General features: G+C 49.7%; 1 protein-coding gene across 2 annotated transcripts in view; it reads right to left on the reverse strand.

Moving 5' to 3' along the window:
- Positions 1-771: 771 nt before the first annotated feature.
- The window catches only part of LOC144611823 (synaptosomal-associated protein 25-like), a 50,349-nt gene continuing 32,567 nt past the window's right edge, over positions 772-18,553 (reverse strand). Inside the window, exons 5-8 of one of the 2 annotated variants that reach the window (XM_078431106.1) lie at positions 14,825-14,942; positions 11,906-12,040; positions 9,744-9,888; positions 772-8,146 (exon numbers count right to left, since the gene is read on the reverse strand). In XM_078431106.1, the coding sequence (XP_078287232.1) occupies positions 8,078-8,146; positions 9,744-9,888; positions 11,906-12,040; positions 14,825-14,942 (467 nt within the window). In that variant the 3' untranslated portion in view covers positions 772-8,077. Of the gene's footprint in view, positions 8,147-9,743; positions 9,889-11,905; positions 12,041-14,824; positions 14,943-15,549; positions 15,668-18,553 lie in introns of both variants that reach the window. The other variant, XM_078431105.1, reaches the window with a different exon arrangement.

Below are 18,553 nucleotides of genomic sequence, written 5' to 3' on the forward strand. Positions count from 1 at the left end.
GAGATCAGGACAACTCTCTTCTGTGTGAGTCTATGACTCGAATTGTCTATTATTTAACTGTATGAAGCACTTTGTTAGAAATAATCCCACTTTTATCAGGAGACTTTCAATCATGTGTAATCTTCAGAAAGACTTTTTTTAAATAAACGTCTTAGATTGAAAAAACTGCAGGTACCCAAAATCTAAAATTATAAAAATGGAAACACCGGAACACAGGAAAAATGTTCCCAATGTTGGGGGAGTCCAGAACCAGGGGCCACACACAGTCTTAGAATAAAGGGGAGGCCATTTAAAACTGAGGTGAGAAAAAACTTTTTCACCCAGAGAGTTGTGAATTTGTGGAATTCTCTGCCACAGAGGGCAGTGGAGGACAAATCACTGGATGGATTTAAGAGAGAGTTAGATAGAGCTCTAGGGGCTAGTGGAATCAAGGGATATGGGGAGAAGGCAGGCACGGGGTATTGATTGGGGACGATCAGCCATGATCACAATGAATGGGAGTGCTGGCTCGAAGGGCCGAATGGCCTCCTCCTGCACCTGTTTTCTACGTTTCTATGTTTCTATCCTGCTCCATAAACTGAACTAAAAACCTAAACTCAGCAGCATCTCTGGAGAATAATGGATCGGTGACATTTCAGGTCGGGACCCTTCTTCAGACACGGTGCCAGTTCAATGTGGGGCTGGAGAATGCAGGTCACTCTTCCTTGAAACCAAGGAACATTTCAGAAACACCCACAGCAGTCAGAGGGAGACACAAGTAAGATAACAGAGTAACGATGTCAACAAACTAAGTTTAATTTTGGAGACACAAGCTCGGTTTAATTTTCCCAACTCGTAAGGTTGCTCATCGACATCAAAACGTTGCAGCATTTTCCTGATACAAAGTGCAAGGCATGCAACACTTCATGTTTAACCATCGGTATTATAACATTTTATAGACAAGTTCAAACCAAAACATTCTGGTCAGGCTAAAACAAGACAAAACCAGCATTTCATCTGTGCTTTTTAAATTAGAGAACCGTTTATGCTGGTTACTTAACTCACATATAACCAAGACAATTACCTCACGACATTTTATCATAGAATGATCAGGGACTAAACTTAAAGAAGGAGTTTGACTTTGCTCTCAATTTATTTTGCCCATCACTCGTCCCGTTCGTGTATCCCCAATGTTAATGCACATGCCCTTACTTTTGAAGAAACAAGGAACTGCAGGTGCCGACTTACCGAGGAAAGGCACAAAATGCTGGAGTAAGCCAGCGGGGGCAGGCAGCATCCCTGGAGAAGGTGGAGCGGGTGACATTTTGACTGGGGACCCAGGCAGCATAATCAGAGACCCACATCACCCTGGGCACACTCTCATTTCACCCCTGCCATCGGGAAGAAGGTACAGGAGCCTGATAACTGTAACGCCCAGGTTCAGGTACAGCATCTTCCCTACAGCCATTCGGCTATTAAACACTACAACACTACATAGACTATTAGGGCGTTATATATATATATATATATATATATTGGGTCCAGACTCTTCTTCAGACTTGACCCGAAACGTCACCCATTCCTTCTCTCCAGAGATGCTGCCTGTCCCGCTGAGTTACTCCAGCATTTTGCGTCTAACTTATAAGATCTATATATATGTGTATGTGTGAGTATGTGTATATATGCACACACTGAACTTTTTTTTTCTCTCTCGTTTATTATATTGTTTGCAGGGGACTTTGTTTCCATATTCTGTTGTGCTGCCGCAAGTAAGAATTTCATTGTTCTATCTGGAACACACTACGATAAAACACACTTGACTCTCTTGAAGTGACGTTTCAGGTCAGGACTGACATTGTACTTAGCCTGAAGAAGTGTCCCGGCTCGAAACATCACCCTTCCATGTTCTCCGGGGATGCTGCCTGACCCTTTGAGACCCTGCCACTGGGCTGAAGGTACAGGAGCTTGAAAACTGTAACATCCAGGTTCAGGGGCAACTTCTTCCCAATGACTATTAAGTTGTTGAACCCCAACAAACTCCAACTCAACTCCAAACTGCCTTGATCCCACTAGGGCACTTGGAGGCCATTGTTCTTGTCTTTGCATGATATTGTTTGTTTAAAAATATATCGAACTTCATAGAAACAGAAAATAGGTGCAGGAGGAGGCCATTCGGTCCTCCGAGCCAGCACCGCCATTCATTGTGATCATGGCTGATCATCCACAATCAGTAACCTGTGCCTGCCTTCTCCCCATATCCCTTGATTCCACTAGCCCCTAGAGCTCTATCTAACTCTCTCTTAAATCCATCCAGTGATTTGGCCTCCACTGCCCTCTGTGGCAGAGAATTCCACAAATTGACAACTCTCTGGGTGAAAAAGTTCCTTCTCACCTCAGTTTTAAATGGCCTCCCCTTTATTCTAAGGCTGTGTGGCCCCTGGTTCTGGACTCCCCCAACATTGGGAACATTTTTCCTGCATCTAGCTTGTCCAGTCCTTTTATAATTCTACACGTCTCTATAAGATCCCCTCTCATCCATCTAAACTCCAGTGAATACAAGCCCAGTCTTTGCAATCTTTCCTCATATGACAGTCCCGCCATCCCAGGGATCAATCTCGTGAACCTAAGCTGCACTGCCTCAATTGCAAGGATGTCCTTCCTCAAGTAAGGAGACCAAAACTCCACACAATACTCCAGATGTGGTCTCAATAGACAATAGACAATAGGTGCAGGAGGACGCCATGCTGCCACTGCACCAACACTGAGATACCAGCAGATGGCAGCAGCTGTCAGAGATTCAAGAGCACATTGAATACCAACACTGATGGGAATAGACTTTTGGAATGAATAACTTAAACATGTCGCCTGGGCAGTTTGCAGCCCAGTGGTATGAACGTCAACTTCTCCAACTTTAGATAGTTCCTCTGTCCCTCTCTTCCCCTCCTCCTTCCCAGATCTCCCTCTATCTTCCTGTCTCCACCTATATCCTTCCTTTGTCCCGCCCCCCTGACATCAGTCTGAAGAAGGGTCTTGACCCGAAACGTCACCCATTCCTTCTCTCCCGAGATGCTGCCTGACCCGCTGAGTTACTCCAGCATTTTGTGAATAAACTTAAACATGTACTTTCTCATTTAAAACCCCACTGGTTGATATCTGCCAACCATTCCCTTAATTGTTTTAGGTGTGCACACCTTCGTCCAAGGCACAGTGACGCTATATAAGCCCAATAGAGACACAACATACTGGAGTAACTCAGCGGGTCAGACAGCATCTCTGGAGAGAAGGAATGGGTGACGTTTCGGGTCGAGACCCTTCTTTAAACCGAGAGTCAGAGGTGAGGAAAACGAGATATGACCCTCAGTCTGAAGAAGGGTCTCGACCCGAAATGTCACCCATTCCTTCTGTCCAGAGATACTGCCTGACCCGCTGAGTTACTCCAGCATTTTGTATCTATCTTCGGTGTAAATCAGCATCTGCAGTTCCTGCCTATATTTATAAACCCAATACTGCCTTAACAGGCCCTTAATAATGCGACTCCGAGCCAAATTGAGTTGGTTATTTTGATAACAATAAGCTAACACATGGAATAAAGGTTTACATGGATGTATTGGGACCTTTGGACAACAATTTTCAGCTCTGAATGGCCCCATTACTGGAGTTATCTGGGAAGGTATTGGAACCGATCCCACCGTTAACCCTGAGGTTCACAGTAGAACTGAACAGGACAGGATTAGCATGGGTGTCAGGGGTCAAGGGTAGGAGGCAGGAGAATGGGGGTTGAGAGGGAAAGATAGATCGGCCATGATTGAATGGCGGAGCAGACTTGATGGGCCGAATGGCCTAATTCTGCTCCAAGAACTTACGAAAGAGTGAGCCAGTGAGGCACTAAAGAGTGGATGAAAAGATAATCATTTATCAAAAAGAATGTTAGTCCATCGTTTGCGCTGTGAGGCTGAGGATTCAGGGCACAACCAAACAGGAGAGGGTGAGTGAGTGAGTGAGTGAGTGAGTGAGTGAGTGAGTGAGTGAGTGAGTGAGTGAGTGAGTGAGTGAGTGAGTGAGTGAGTGAGTGAGTGAGTGAGTGAGTGAGTGAGTGAGTGAGTGAGTGAGTGAGTGAGTGAGTGAGTGAGTGAGCCACCACCGGAGGTGGGGAAAAGGTAATCAACCGTTAGAAACAAAATGGAGAGAGAATCATCGGTATGAGGTGGGGTGGGGGTGGGGGGGATTCTATGAGCAAACTCCCTCTAAGTTTGGGTTAGCTTCAAGGGCCCAGTGTAAGTCATCAGGACGACAGGTGACGACTGAGCGGGGGGGGCAGGCAGTGAAGGAGGTGGCGTGGGACTGGGGTTGCGGGCAGCAGGGAGGGGACGAGGGGCGCAAACACCAACATGCACCGTCTACAAATGGGGGGGGGGGGGGAACGGACCTCCAAGCTTGGGCTGAGGGGAGGGGAGGAAGGAGGGTGGGGGGGTAATGGCAACAAGTACAGTGGGACAAGTAAAGCCATTTACACGTTCACATGGGTCGCATGCAGATATCGGGCCAGGCCGGGCCAGGCCGGGGGGGTCGTGTGTGTGTGAGTGGGCCGGGCCTAGGGTTGCCGAATGTCCCGTATTAGCCGGGACATCCCGAATTTTGGGCTAAATTGGTTTGTCCCGTACGGGACCGCCCTTGTTCCATATTAGGCCTGGGGGCGGGCGCTGTAGGCCCGGACGCTGTAGGCCTGGACGCTGTAGGCCCGGACGCTGTAGGCCCGGACGCTGTAGGCCCGGACACTGTAGGCCCAGACATGGTAGGTCCGGATAGTGTAGGCCCGGACACTGTAGGCCTGGGCGCTGTAGGCCCAGATGCTGTAGGCCCGGACAGTGTAGGCCCGGACAGTGTAGGCCTGGACAGTGTGGGCCCGGACGCTGTAGGCCCGGACAGTGTAGGCCCGGACGCTGTAGGCCCAGACACTGTAGGCCCGGACACGGTAGGTCCGGAGGCCCGGGCGCCGCCTAACGGAGGTTGCATGGCAACCCGCCTCCCGGCCCGGGCGGCCATCGTTGGTGGAGCGGGAGCACTTGGCCCTCCACCCAACAACGTCCCTCTCCTTGTTGTGTAAGAAACATAGAAAATAGGTGCATCCCATCCCTTCGAGCCAGCACTGCCATTCAATATGATCATGGCTGATCATCCAGATTCAGTACCCGTTCCTGCTTTGTCCCCATGATCCCTTGATTCCGTTGGCCCAAAGAGCTCTATCTAGCTCTCTCTTGAATACATCCAGTGAATTGGCCTCCACTGCCTTCTGTGGCAGAGAGTTCCGCAGATTCACAACTCTCCGGGTGCCAGATACTCCTTTCTCTCACGATAGACAGGCCCTCATCTCCCAAGGGTCCCATCCCGTTGTATGGAGGTGGGACAGGTTTTGAAGGGGTTATCTGATGAGTAAGGCCCCCTATGTGGATGTGGAGAGGATGTTTCTGCTAGTGGGAGAGTCTAGGACTAGAGGTCACAGCCTCAGAATCAAAGGTCATTCCTTTAGGAAGGAGATGGAGAGGAATTTCTTTAGAGCGGTGGTGAATCTGTGGAATTCTTTCCCACAGAAGGCTGTGGAGGACAAAGTGAATGGATATTTTTAAGGCAGAGATGGATAGATTCTTGATTAGTAAGGGTATAACAGGTTATGGGGAGAAGGCAGGAGAGTGGGGTTAGGAGGGAAAGATAGATCAGTCGTGGTTGAATGGTAGAGCAGACTTGAGGGGCCGAATGGCCTAATTCTGCTCCTATCACTTATGACCTTACGACCTGTACCCCATCACCTTTAATCTATTAGTTCAGTGTTCCAATAGATTGATTGAATTGATACGAGGGTACAGCACAGAAACAGGCCCTTCGGCCCATCAGCCCACGCCGCCCATCGACCACCCGTTCACACTAGATCTACGTTATCCCACTTTCTCATCCACTCCCAACACGCCAGGGAGTTAACACGCGATTAACCTACAGACCTGGGTTGTGGGAGGAAACCGGAACACCCGGAGGAAACCCACGCGGTCTCACAGGGAGAACGGGAAAACTCCACACACACACACAGACAGACAGCGGCCGAGGTCAGGATCGAACCCGGGTCTCCGGCGCTGGGAGGCAGCAGCTCTACCCGCTGCACCTCTCTGGCAGTGCTATTAACTAATCTCAGAGAGATTTGGATAATGGAAACGTTTGTTGAAGGGGGAGTACTGATTTCTCTTCTGGAACGTTACACCTCCATAGACATGTGGTTCACCAACACCTGAACCAGTGTATCACTGGGGAGTTAGGGTTGCCAACTGTCCCGTATTAGCCGGGACATCCCGTATTTTGGGCTAAATTGGTTTGTCCCGTACGGCACCGCACTTGTCCCGTATGGGGCCTGGGGGGCGCTGTAGGCCTGGACACTGTAGGCCCAGGGGCCGCTGTAGGCCTGGACACTGTAGGCCCAGGGGCCGCTGTAGGCCTGGACACTGTAGGCCCGGGGGGCGCTGTAAGCCTGGACACTGTAGGCCCAAGGGCCACTGTAGGCCTGGACACTGTAGGCTAATGGAGTGTTTTCGGGCAATGGGGGCGAGTGTGTTCGCCTAACGGAGGTTGCATAGCAACCTGCCTCCCGGCCCGGGCGGCCGCCATTGGTGGAGCGGGAGCACGTGGCCGCTGGCTGGGTGAGGTCACCTGGGGCGCGGGGCGGTGACGTCACCTTTTGTCCCTTATTTGGGAGTGAGGAAGTTGGCAACCCCACTAGGGAGGAGATGAGGAAGGAAGAGAATTTCCACAAGGGGGTGGGGGGGGGGGGGGGATCCCAAGGTTATCTCCTACATCTCTGGGATGCCAGTGGCAAAATTGGATCGTTCAGGATGACCACCAGGAAGAGGTGGGAACGATGTGTGGGCATGCCAGGCTTCAGTGGAACTAGGAGCAGGGTCGTAAAGGAATGTGTGTGTTGAGAGGAGAGGGTGTGGTGTGTGGTGGATGTGCCAGTCTACCATTTTGTAGCTCAGCACATCTGCCCGGTCTTTCCAATCACCCCTTTTTCACTCCCACTTTGGCCGAGAATTTGGCTGGAATGTCTTAAGTCTTCCTTTCTGTCTTTTACAGGATGCAAACTACAATAAAAAAACGTCTTGGGTTCTCCCTCCAATTTGCTCTGAAGAACACAAATAGGCATTGAAACCCGACCCGGTCAAAAGGCAGAGATTTTGGGAAATGTCTCTGTTACATTTAGCTCTGCAGTTGAATCCTGAAAAAAAAACACTCGCACCGATCCAAACTTGGGAATGCCAAAAGACTGTCCCGATTCCCGATCCATTGCATTAAACAAGGAATTGTGTTGAGAACGCACTTCCCCAATTGCCATATTGAAGTAAGGTTTAACGGGGAGAACACACAACAGCAACGGTGTTGGAAAAGCACAGGCAGAGAAGTGGGGGGCAGCCATCGAAAACTCAGGCATCAAGGAGCTAGCATGGACCCAATGGGGTGAATGGCCTCACTCTGCGCTGTAAAAACGTTACCACGGTCTGTGCTTTTTTTTTAAATGGGATATCTTTCAACACATTGCAGTGGAGGTTACCTGTCACCGAGACCGTTTGCCAGAGATGTGATCAAAGGCAGATCTTGCTTGTGACGTATTTGGTTAATAGATTATCTGAGGTTTTACAGCACTGTAGTTTGAGGTTGGTGGGGGGGGTCTGACAATGGACCTGGCTTGTGTTTATCAAGATTCAACTGCACACAAAGACAGCTCACTTTCCATTTGGTTTACGCACGCACACTTTTATCACAAGATTACGTAGAAAGACTCAAACAGAAAAAGGTACAAAGATTAAAAAACTAAATACACAATTTACTCTTTGAACAGGCAATAATACAAATCCACACTTAAAAAAATACACTTTCCACAACTGGAACATTTTGCTACACTGAGAAACTATAAAATAAATTATAATGTACAGCGATATATTAAACCTTGCAGTTCCCCATCGGAGCAGAGGGACTTGCCCATCCTGCTCCTTGTAGATGCTGTGATGGATGATGGATGAATCTGGTGATATGGCAGGGTAGCTGAGGCTCTTGTTTCCCTTCAGCCACTCTCCAGCATCTTGTTAGCGTGCTTGTTGGCTTCATCGATGCGGGCTTTGTTCATGTCACCCTGGTGGGAACAACGACGAGAGTTTAGTACGGTGTGGGCGTGTGTGCACGCATATGTGTGTGTGTGTGTGTGTGTGTGTGTGTGTGCATGTATGCATCTGTGTGCGTATGTGTGTGTGTATGTTGGTGCATGAGTGTGCGCGTATGTGTGTGTGCGCGCGCGCGTTTGTGTGCAAGTGTGTGTGTGTGTGTGTGTGTATGTGTGTGCGTAAGTGTGTGTGCGTATGTGCGTGCGTGTGCATGTGTGTACGCATGTTGGTGCATGAGTGTGCGCGTATGTGTGTGTGTGTGTTTGTGTGTACATATGTGTGTGCGTATGTGTGTGCGTGTGTGCGTATATGTTTGTGCATGTGTGTGTGTACGGGCCCAACTCTATACAAATCTTCAATTATCTCCTCTTGTTTAGTGTAGTTTAGTTTAGAGATACAGTGCAGAAACAGGCCCTTCGGCCCACCAAGGCCACGCCGACCAGCGATCCCCGCACTGGGGTACTGTGTGCAGTTTTGGTCTCCAAATTTGAGGAAGGATATTCTTGCTATGGAGGGCGTGCAGCGTAGGTTCACTCGGTTAATTCCCGGAATGGCGGGACTGTCGTATGTTGAAAGGCTGGAGCGATTGAGCTTGTATACACTGGAATTTAGAAGGATGAGGGGGGATCTTATTGAAACATATAAGATAATTAGGGGATTGGACACATTAGAGGCAGGAAACATGTTCCCGATGTTGGGGGAGTCCAGAACAAGGGGCCACAGTTTAAGAATAAGGGGTAGGCCATTTAGAACGGAGATGAGGAAGAACTTTTTCAGTCAGAGAGTGGTGAAGGTGTGGAATTCTCTGCCTCAGAAGGCAGTGGAGGCCAGTTCGTTGGATGCTTTCAAGAGAGAGCTGGATAGAGCTCTTAGGGATAGCGGAGTGAGGGGGTATGGGGAGAAGGCAGGAACGGGGTACTGATTGAGAATGATCAGCCATGATCACATTGAATGGCGGTGCTGGCTCGAAGGGCTGAATGGCCTCCTCCTGCACCTATTGTCTATTGTCATTAACCGTGTGGGTTTTCTCCTCGATCTTCCCACACCCTTTGAACATACAGGTCTGTAGGTTAATTGGTATAAAAGTTGTTCCAAATGTGTGTAGGTGCAGATGCTGATTTGTACTGAAGACAGACAGACACTAAGTGCTGGAGGGTCTGGAAGCATCTGGAGAATTTTAACACCCACCAGGGACGATTTCTACATTAACCCAGCCAATTAACCTACAAACCTGCACGTCTTTGGAGTGTGGGAGGAAACCGAAGGTCTCGATTGTGGGAGAAAACCCACGCAGGTCACGGCGAGAGCGTACAAACTCCGTACAGACGGCGCCCGTAGTCGGGGTGGAACCCGGGTCTCCGGCGCTGCAAGCGCTGTAAGGCGGCAACTCTACCGCTGCGCCACCGTGTTCTCCAGAGATGGTGTCCATGATCGGCTGAGTTTACTCCAGCACGTTGCACCTAGCCACATGCACTACACTGGGTTTGGAGAAGTGCACGTATTGATGTTGGTTTTTTTCATTGTCGCGCGCTCCGAGATGCCGTGAGGGAGTTTGCGTGTCGTTCTCACCTTGGTGACGATCCTGTCGATCTGGGCGTTCTGCGAGCCGATCTCGTTCCCCATGTCGAGCGCCATGTGCCGCAGGTTGCCGATGATGCTGCCCACCTGATCCAGGTTTTCTTCCATCTCGTTCTCCCGAGCGTCATCTGTCACCCTGAGGTCAAAAGCATGGCAGAAGGTCAGCCGAAAACGGGCCCTCAGCAACAATAGACAATAGACAATAGGTGCAGGAGGAGGCCATTCGGCCCTTCGAGCCAGCACCGCCATTCAATGTGATCATGGCTGATCATTCTCAATCAGTACCCCGTTCCTGCCTTCTCCCCATACCCCCTGACTCCGCTATCCTTAAGAGCTCTATTTAGCTCTCTCTTGAATGCATTCAGAGAATTGGCCTCCACTGCCTTCTGAGGCAGAGAATTCCACAGATTCACAACTCTCTGACTGAAAAAGTTTTTCCTCATCTCAGTTCTAAATGGCCTACCCTTTATTCTTAAACTGTGGCCCCTTGTTCTGGACTCCCCCAACATTGGGAACATGTTTCCTGCCTCTAACGTGTCCAACCCCTTAATAATCTTATACGTTTCGATAAGATCTCCTCTCATCCTTCTAAATTCCAGTTTATACAAGCCTAGTCGCTCCAGTCTATCAACATATGACAGTCCCGCCATTCCGGGAATTAACCTAGTGAACCTACACTGTACGCCCTCAATAGCAAGAATATCCTTCCTCAAATTTGGAGACCAAAACTGCACACAGTACTCCAGGTGCGGTCTCAACAAGTGCCTTAATTAACGAATCTCGCCCCGGTCACTCCCTCTTCTCCCCCCTCCCACCAGGCAAGAGTTTAGTTTAGAGACACAGTGCGGAAACAGGCCCTTCGGCCCACTGTGTCCGCACCGACCAGCGATCCCCACACATTAACACCACCCTCCACACACTACGGACAATTTACACATACACCAAGCCAATTAACCTACAAACCTGTACGTCTTTGTAGTGTGGTTGTAAATTGTCCCTAGTGTGCATAGGATAGTGTTAGTGCACAGGGTGATCGCTGGCCAACACGGGCTCGGTGGACTGAAGGGCCTGTTGTTGCACTGTACATCTGAAGTCTAAAGAAATATGCATTCTAGCAGACCTAACTGTACACTACTTATACTGTACTCTGTTTACTGCACGGTGGCGCAGCGGTAGAGTTGCTGCCTCACAGCGCCAGAGACCCGGGTTCGATCCCGACTACGGGTGCTGTCTGTACGGAGTTTGTTCGTTCTCCCCGTGACCTGCGTGGGTTTTCTCCAGGATCTCTGGTTTCCTCCCACACTCCAAAGACGTACAGGTTTGTAGATTGATGGCTTTGGTATAAATGAAAATTGTCCCTAGCGTGTGTGGGATAGCGTTAGCGTGCGGGGATCGCTGGTCGGCGCGGGCACGGTGGGCCGAAGGGCCTTTGTCCACGCTTTATCTCTAAACTTTCTTCTCCGTGGATTGTCACCTTGTCGTGGTGGAGAAGCTCGTGTGGTCCTGAGATCCTGAGAGCGATGCCGTCTGGAGCTACGCTCCTGGTAGGGTCACCCATGGCGGTAAGGTCGAGGGGGAGGTCCCTGACAAAGAGCAATCCGACCAAGACCTCAACGGTGGAACAGGCGGAGGATGACGGATGACTTTAGTGGAGCGTCACAACGGCTGGGAAGGCGGATGGATGAAGGCTGCAGCAGAAAAGGGTCTCCGGTCGTCTTGGACTCCATGCCACTGGATCCCGACCCAGATCTGTCAAGGACCATGTGGTGGCTGTCTGTGCGCCAGTCTCCCCACGATAAACAAAGTCACGCGCAGGAGTCCTTACAGAGACAGTCCTACTCGCTTCGAGTGACCGCCGATGATAATGTCTAAACTAAACTAAACTGCGAGACTAATCTTTCCCGATCTTTACTTTCGTGTTCTTGTTCTATGTCTGTGTAAAACTTGAGAGACTTCAAGGTACAACAGAAGTCTTCATTACATTAACTCATTGCTGGCAGCAAGACAACTAAAAAATGGCTGCAACCACACGGTCTGTGTACACTGTGTACAGACAGAGATAACCATCCCTTTGCCCTGTGCAGCGCCACCTGCTGCACGGGAGGAGCTACGGGTCCTCCCACCCCACACCGTCCACCAAACATCACATTTACCTCCGGATATATCCACCGCTCATGGCCATTTGCTCGCGATCATCCATCACTCGAGCTGGCTGGCTGGCCACCACACCGTCCTGGTTATTTCCCCACACTTTCTTGTAGGCCCCTCCTGCCTGGAAGCTCTTTAACCTTTAAAGGAGGAAACACAAGGTTGAAAGAGCAGACGAAATGTGCAGGAAGGACAAGCAGGTGCTGGTTTACACAGAAGATGGACACAAAACGCCGGAGTAACTCAGCGTGGACAGGCGGCATCTCTGGAGAGAAGGAATGGGTGAGGTTTCGGGTCGAGGCCCTTCTTCATAAAGGACTGTACAGATCACGCAGAATAACATAGGCCTTGCCACTCTTTACTGGCCTCTGGAATTGATGCAACAAACGCAGTCCGAAGAAGGGTCTCGACCCGAAACGTCACCCATTCCTTCTCTCCAGAGATGCTGCCCGTCCCGTTGAGTTACTCCGGCATTTTGCGTCTACCTTCGTTGAAAGAGCAGAGCTGTTTCTCGCAAGCCGACAATGTTTGACGCCAGTGCACTGAGCTTCTATTCTACACACGGATGAGGCAGCAACACAAGACATCAGGTGCAGACACGATGATCATCCACGTACAAAGCATTCCACTAACGCACCCAAGACCTCTTGTTGTTCTATCGCGCACTGTTCCGAGTGGAACGGTGACACTGAAATGGACCTTCCTTCAGAGTGGTGCAGACACGGCTGGCTAATTAATAAACACTAATCACTGGTATTACAAACTGTTCCTCATTCATAAAAATCTCTCCAGTGGTAGACTTCAGAGTGAAGTGATTTGGATTTACATAAACCAAGTTGTCCTGAGTGCTTTACATTATGATCAACCATTACAGCAGGCAAATTTGTGTCTCAGATTGAATATTCAGGTAATTAGTGGCAACGTTGTGTGATTATTGCCCAGGACTAGAGGTTTTGATTCTGGTTCATTACTGTGTAAACATCTCATAAGTGGTTATCTCGTGCAGGTACCAGGTTTCGAGGGAAACTTCTCTGAATCTTTACTAAATAACACATGGGTTTTTTTCACTTGAGAGGGCAGGCAGGGATCTAGGTTAGAGATACAGCATGGAAACAGGCCCTTCGGCCCACCGAGTCTGTGCCAACCATCGGCCCACCGAGTCTGTGGCGACCATCGGCCCACCGAGTCTGTGCCAACCATCGGCCCACCGAGTCTGTGGCGACCATCGGCCCACCGAGTCTGTGGCGACCATCACTAGAGGCGATTTCGACGGAGTGGTCCATCTTTGCTCCTCTAGTATCTTTGGTGTAATTGGGTAGTAGATGGCTAGGGGAAGGTTCGATGGGCAGAAGAGCCTGTTTCCATGCTCTTCCATGCTATGACCACTTGGCGCTGTGCAGTCCCTCTTGGCGTTGTGCAGTCACGTATGGCGGCTCCTAACGGCTGCGGCTCGCTGGCGGTCTATTTGTCCTTTGTCCTTTTTTTGTTTGTGTGTTGGTGTTGGGGTGTTTTGTTTTTGGTTGTGTATGTGTGTGGGGGGGGGGGTGTATGTGTGGGGGGGGGTGTATGTGGGGGGGGGGGAATCTTTCTTTTTTTTAGGTCTCTTCCTCGGCCGCGGGGCCTTCCATCGCCCGGTGCGGCTCGGCCGAAGGACTGAACAGTGCTCGGTGCGGCTTGGCCGCGGGGCCTTCCATCGCCTGGTGCGGCTCGGTCACAGGGCCTTCCATCGCCCGGCGCGGCTCGGCCGCGGGACTTTCCAGCGCCCGGTGCGGCTCGGCCGCGTGGACTTTCCATCTCCTTGCGGGGGCTGTGCAGGTCGGTCGCCTCGGTAGGGGTCGAGTTGTCTGTACGTGGGAGGGGCATGGGGGAAGAGAGAGGGGACATTTTTGCCTCCATCACAGTGAGGGGGTGTTTGGAGTCACTGTGATGGATGTTTGTGTTGGGGTTGTGTCTTGTGTTTTTTGTACTGCTGGCTAAGTAATCTCATTCTGTACGAATGACAAATAAAGCTATTTTGGATTATTTTTTTTGGAACACAGAACAATGAATAGATCGCCTTTCAAAACTGCAAAGGCCAGGTGGCCCCATTCAATCATCATGCAAGTCAAGCACTGAACCATGCGGAAAGGCCATCTGCTGACCACAGGACCCGTAGCTGGAAGAAGATGAGGAGATAGATCTCAGACACATTCAGCAATAACACATCGAGCTCATCAGATGCACTAACTCCAGAACATCAACACCAGGGCAGGTGGACAGGTGAAACATTCCAGGTAGAGGACGTGTGTTTTAGGTGAAGGGGAAAAGATTTAATAGGAATCCGAGTGGTACCTTTTTCACACACAAAGGGTGGTGGGTGTATGGAACGAGCTGCCAGAGGAGGTAGTTGAGGAAAGGCACTACCCCAACATTTAAGAAACAGTTAAGACAGGTACAGGGATAGGACAGTTTTCGAGGGATATGGACCAAATGCGGGCAGGTGGGACTAGTGTAGCTGGGACACGTTGGCCCGTGTGCGCAAGTTGGGCCGAAGGGCCTGTTTCCACACTGTATCACTCTATCCACCCCCTAACTCTCGAAGGTTGGTCAACGTTCTGGGTCATTGTGGAATCTCCAGGGTTTAATGCTATTGATAGCATCGTAGTATCTCATTTTAAATGTTCTCATTGTTGGAATGGAATTTGGAAATAACTAGAATTTCACAAACAGGCTCTCTCGATTTCCTGAATGTAACTCTGCAGAGTTGACAACATCGGGAATTAATTTCTACAGGACTGAAAACAAAACGGGCATGTTTGCCGACTGCTTCCCAGAGTGCTACTTGTTGATGGGTCTGTCAGCGGCTAGATGGAACGGTGTTATTTTCTCGGCAAGCAACATGCAGGCAGGCAGGTGGCCGCTGGGACCGGCATGTCAACACCTACTTATTGCAGGGGCAGGAACAAAGACCACAGCATCTGCCCAGATCCGACAGATTTTTTTCTGCTTCTTTCATGTCCTTATTGATCTGATCCATGCCCTCATCAATTCTCTCCAATTGCTCTGAATGAGGAAGATAGTTAGTTTCCACAGGCAACGACAACACACAAACAAGGGATTGGTGAACCTCAACACTGACTGGCATCGAGCTGGCTCTTGCAAGGTGGATACAGGTGCTCATGAGGTATATGGGCCACTGGAGATTTACATCTCCATTATGTGTGATAAGGAACTGCAGATGCTGGTTTACACCGAAGAGAGACACAAAATGCTGGAGTAACGCAGCGGGTCAGGCAGCATCTCGGGACAGAAGGAATGGGCGACATTTCGGGTCGAGATCCTCCTTCAGACTGAGAAGCTCCTTCAAACTCTGAAGAAGGGTCTCGACCCGAAACGTCGCCCATTCCTTCCACCCAGAGATGCGGCCTGCCCCGCTGTGTCACTCCAGCATTTTGTGCGTATCTCCAGCGTCGTGCTTTTAGTGACCAGTCAGTGTGGGGGTTCTCCCAAACCTTGAGGAGAGAAACAGAGGCACATTAAGAGGAGGAAAATAGAGCAGAAGACAGATGAATGAAACCAGCAGGACACGGACGTAGAAGTTGGCCACAGAACCTTGACTCAGTGCAACCCAGTGCCAGCCCAGAAGTGCCTTTTCACAGGCAGTACCTACTTAGCGCAAGGGCACACGCAAAGGCCACAGCACTTCGCCATGTCTGACAGGTTTTTCTCGGCCTCCTTCATGTCCTGGTTGATCTGGTCCATGCCTTCCTCAACTCGGTCAAGTTGTTCTAGTCAGAGCGGAAGCAAAGGAGTTGAGTTTCAAGAGAGGCAAAAAAGTATCGGGGTGGGGTTGCGAAAACACCGAAGACAGATGCACCGAGCCGGCCGCGGCTGGTGAATAAATTCCTCGCCCCCCCGACCCCTATTAGCTATTAGAGATCCAGCGCGGAAACAGGCCCTTCGGCCCACCAGGTCCGCGCCGACCTGCGATCCCCGTACATTAACACTGCCCTACACACACTAGGGACAATTTGCACCTACACCAAGCCAATTAGTCTACAAACCTACGCGTCTTTGGAGTGTGGGAGGAAACCGGAGATCTCGGAGAGAACCCACGCAGATCACGGGGAGAACGTGCAAACTCCGTACAGACGGCGCCCGTGGTCAGGATGGAACCCGGGTCTCCGGCGCTGCATTCGCTGTAAGGCGGCAACTCTACCGCTGCGCCCACAATCTACGTGTCTGTGGATATGCGGCTAACACATTACTCTATCCTTTATCCTTGATCTGTGCAGTCTGGATGGATTGATTGTATTCTTTGATAGCCTTTGAGAGTCCCTTTTACAGTCTCTTCATTGACTGTGTGGCCCGCAAGCAAAAGCTTTTCTCTGTACCTTGGGAGACGTGACAATTACAAACTAAGCTAAAACTAAACTAGACTACTTCAGGAACAGTGGAACGTCACAATAGGAACGAGATCAGTTTGGTAGTAGACACACAATGCTGGAGTAACTCAGCGGGTCAGGCAGCATCTCTGGAGAGAAGGAATGGATGACGTTTCGGGTCGAGACCCTTCTTCATAATTTGGTATTTGGTTTATTGCAAAGAAACATTTGCCACATATCAGTTGATTATCCCTCTCAACCCCATTCTCCTGCCTTCGCCCCATAACCCCCGACACCGTCTAGATTAAGTCTCTAGGTTATGGTGCTTTATTTTTGGAACGACCAAAAAATGAGTCGTCGGCTGTCTCCGTATTTTGGAGGAGACAGAACCCCTAGATTTGTCCTGCCCCCCTCCCCAGACATCCGTCTGAAGAAGAGCCTCGGCCTGAAACGTCACCCATTCCTTCTCTCCAGAGATGCTGCCTGACCCGCTGAGTTACCCCAGCATTTTGTGTCTACCTTCGATTTAAACCAGCACTTGCATAGGTTTTTTTCCTATGCAGTTCGGTATTATCTGGCTTTATCCGCTTTCCCAGTTTGGATACATGCAATCAACTAAGGATGGACGGGACCTGCCTTGGAATGTGCTGAGCCTTAATGGTAATATCAAATCTTACGTGACTTCTCCAGTTTGCATCTACCAGATACATTTTTTTTGTCATTTAAGAGCTTTTCCCTCCCTCGCTGTTTTTCCATAGAGTCATACTTCATAGAGGAGACAGGCCTCAATAAAGGTAACCATGAAGCAACCGAATTAAAAAAGAAACATCTGTTTGGTTGCCGTATTTTACAAAATAATATCTGTTGTCACCCATTATGTGACACGTTTAATAGCTGGCATTGGTAAAAGTGACTGTCAATGCATCAGATTATCACAATAACCCACTTGGATCACTTTTCTTTCGTTTAGGGATACATCGCAGAAACAGGCCCTTCGGCCCACCGAGTCTGTGCCGCCCAGCGATCGCCCTGTAGACTAGCACTATCCTAGTCTATTCAGTCTGAAGAAGGGTCTCGACCCGAAACGTCACCCATTCCTTCTCCCCTGAGATGCTGCCTGACCCGCTGAGGTACTCCAGCATTTTGTGTCTACCTTCGATTTAGAACAGCATCTGCAGTTTTTTTTCCCTAGCACTAGGGACATTTTACAATCTTTACCGAAGCCAGTTAACCGACAAACCTGCACGTCTTTGGAGCGTGGGAGGAAACCAGGGCACCCGGGGAAAACGCATGCGGGGAACGTACAAACTCCGTACAGACAGCACCCACAGACAGGATCGAACCTGGGTCTCTGGCGCTGTAAGGCAGCAAGTCTACCGCTGCACCACCACCCCGGACAAAGTCTTTAACCTGTCTGGTCTATGTGGCTCCTGTCTGCATCAATACTGTACGGGTTGCTTGAAGTGGCCATAAATGCCTCACTGGAAGAAGGTCAAAAATAAAGGCCATCATCTCCTCCCCCAGTTACACGTTGATGGCTGGTCTTTTCACTGATGCCACATACAAAGGAAAATGATTAAAAATTGTACAACAAAAAATTAGGGCCTTAATCTGAATAGACAATAGACAATAGGTGCAGGAGGAGGTCATTCGGCCCTTCGAGGTTGGTGAATAAATTCCTCGCCCTATTAGCTTTTTTAAATTTTGTTTTTAGTTTTAGAGATCCAGCACGGAAACAGGCCCTTCGGCCCACCAGGGCTGATCATTCTCAATCAGTACCCCGTTCCTGCCTTCTCCCCATACCCCCTGACTCCGCTATCCTTAAGAGCTCTATCCAGCTCTCTCCTGAATGCATTCGGAGAATTGGCCTCCACTGCCTTCTGAGGCAGAGAATTCCACAGATTCACAACTCTCTGACTGAAAAGTTTTTTCCTCATCTCAGTTCTAAATGGCCTACTCCTTATTCTTAAACTGTGGCCCCTGGTTCTGGACTCCCCCAACATTGGGAACATGTTTCCTGCCTCTAACGTGTCCAACCCCTTAATAATCTTATACGTTTCGATAAGATCCCCTCTCATCCTTCTAAATTCCAGTGTATACAAGCCTAGTCGCTCCAGTCTTTCAACATATGACAGTCCCGCCATTCCGGGATTTAACCTAGTAAACCTACGCTGCACGCCCTCATTGTATGCAGAATGCCCCATAGGATTCTGGGTGAAGATCGACTAGAATGGAGAAACAAGGAACTGCAGATGCTGGTTTACAAAACAAGGCGCAAAGTGCTGGAGT

Source organism: Rhinoraja longicauda, chromosome 41 (assembly GCF_053455715.1).
Source record: "Rhinoraja longicauda isolate Sanriku21f chromosome 41, sRhiLon1.1, whole genome shotgun sequence".
NCBI lineage: Eukaryota > Metazoa > Chordata > Chondrichthyes > Rajiformes > Arhynchobatidae > Rhinoraja > Rhinoraja longicauda.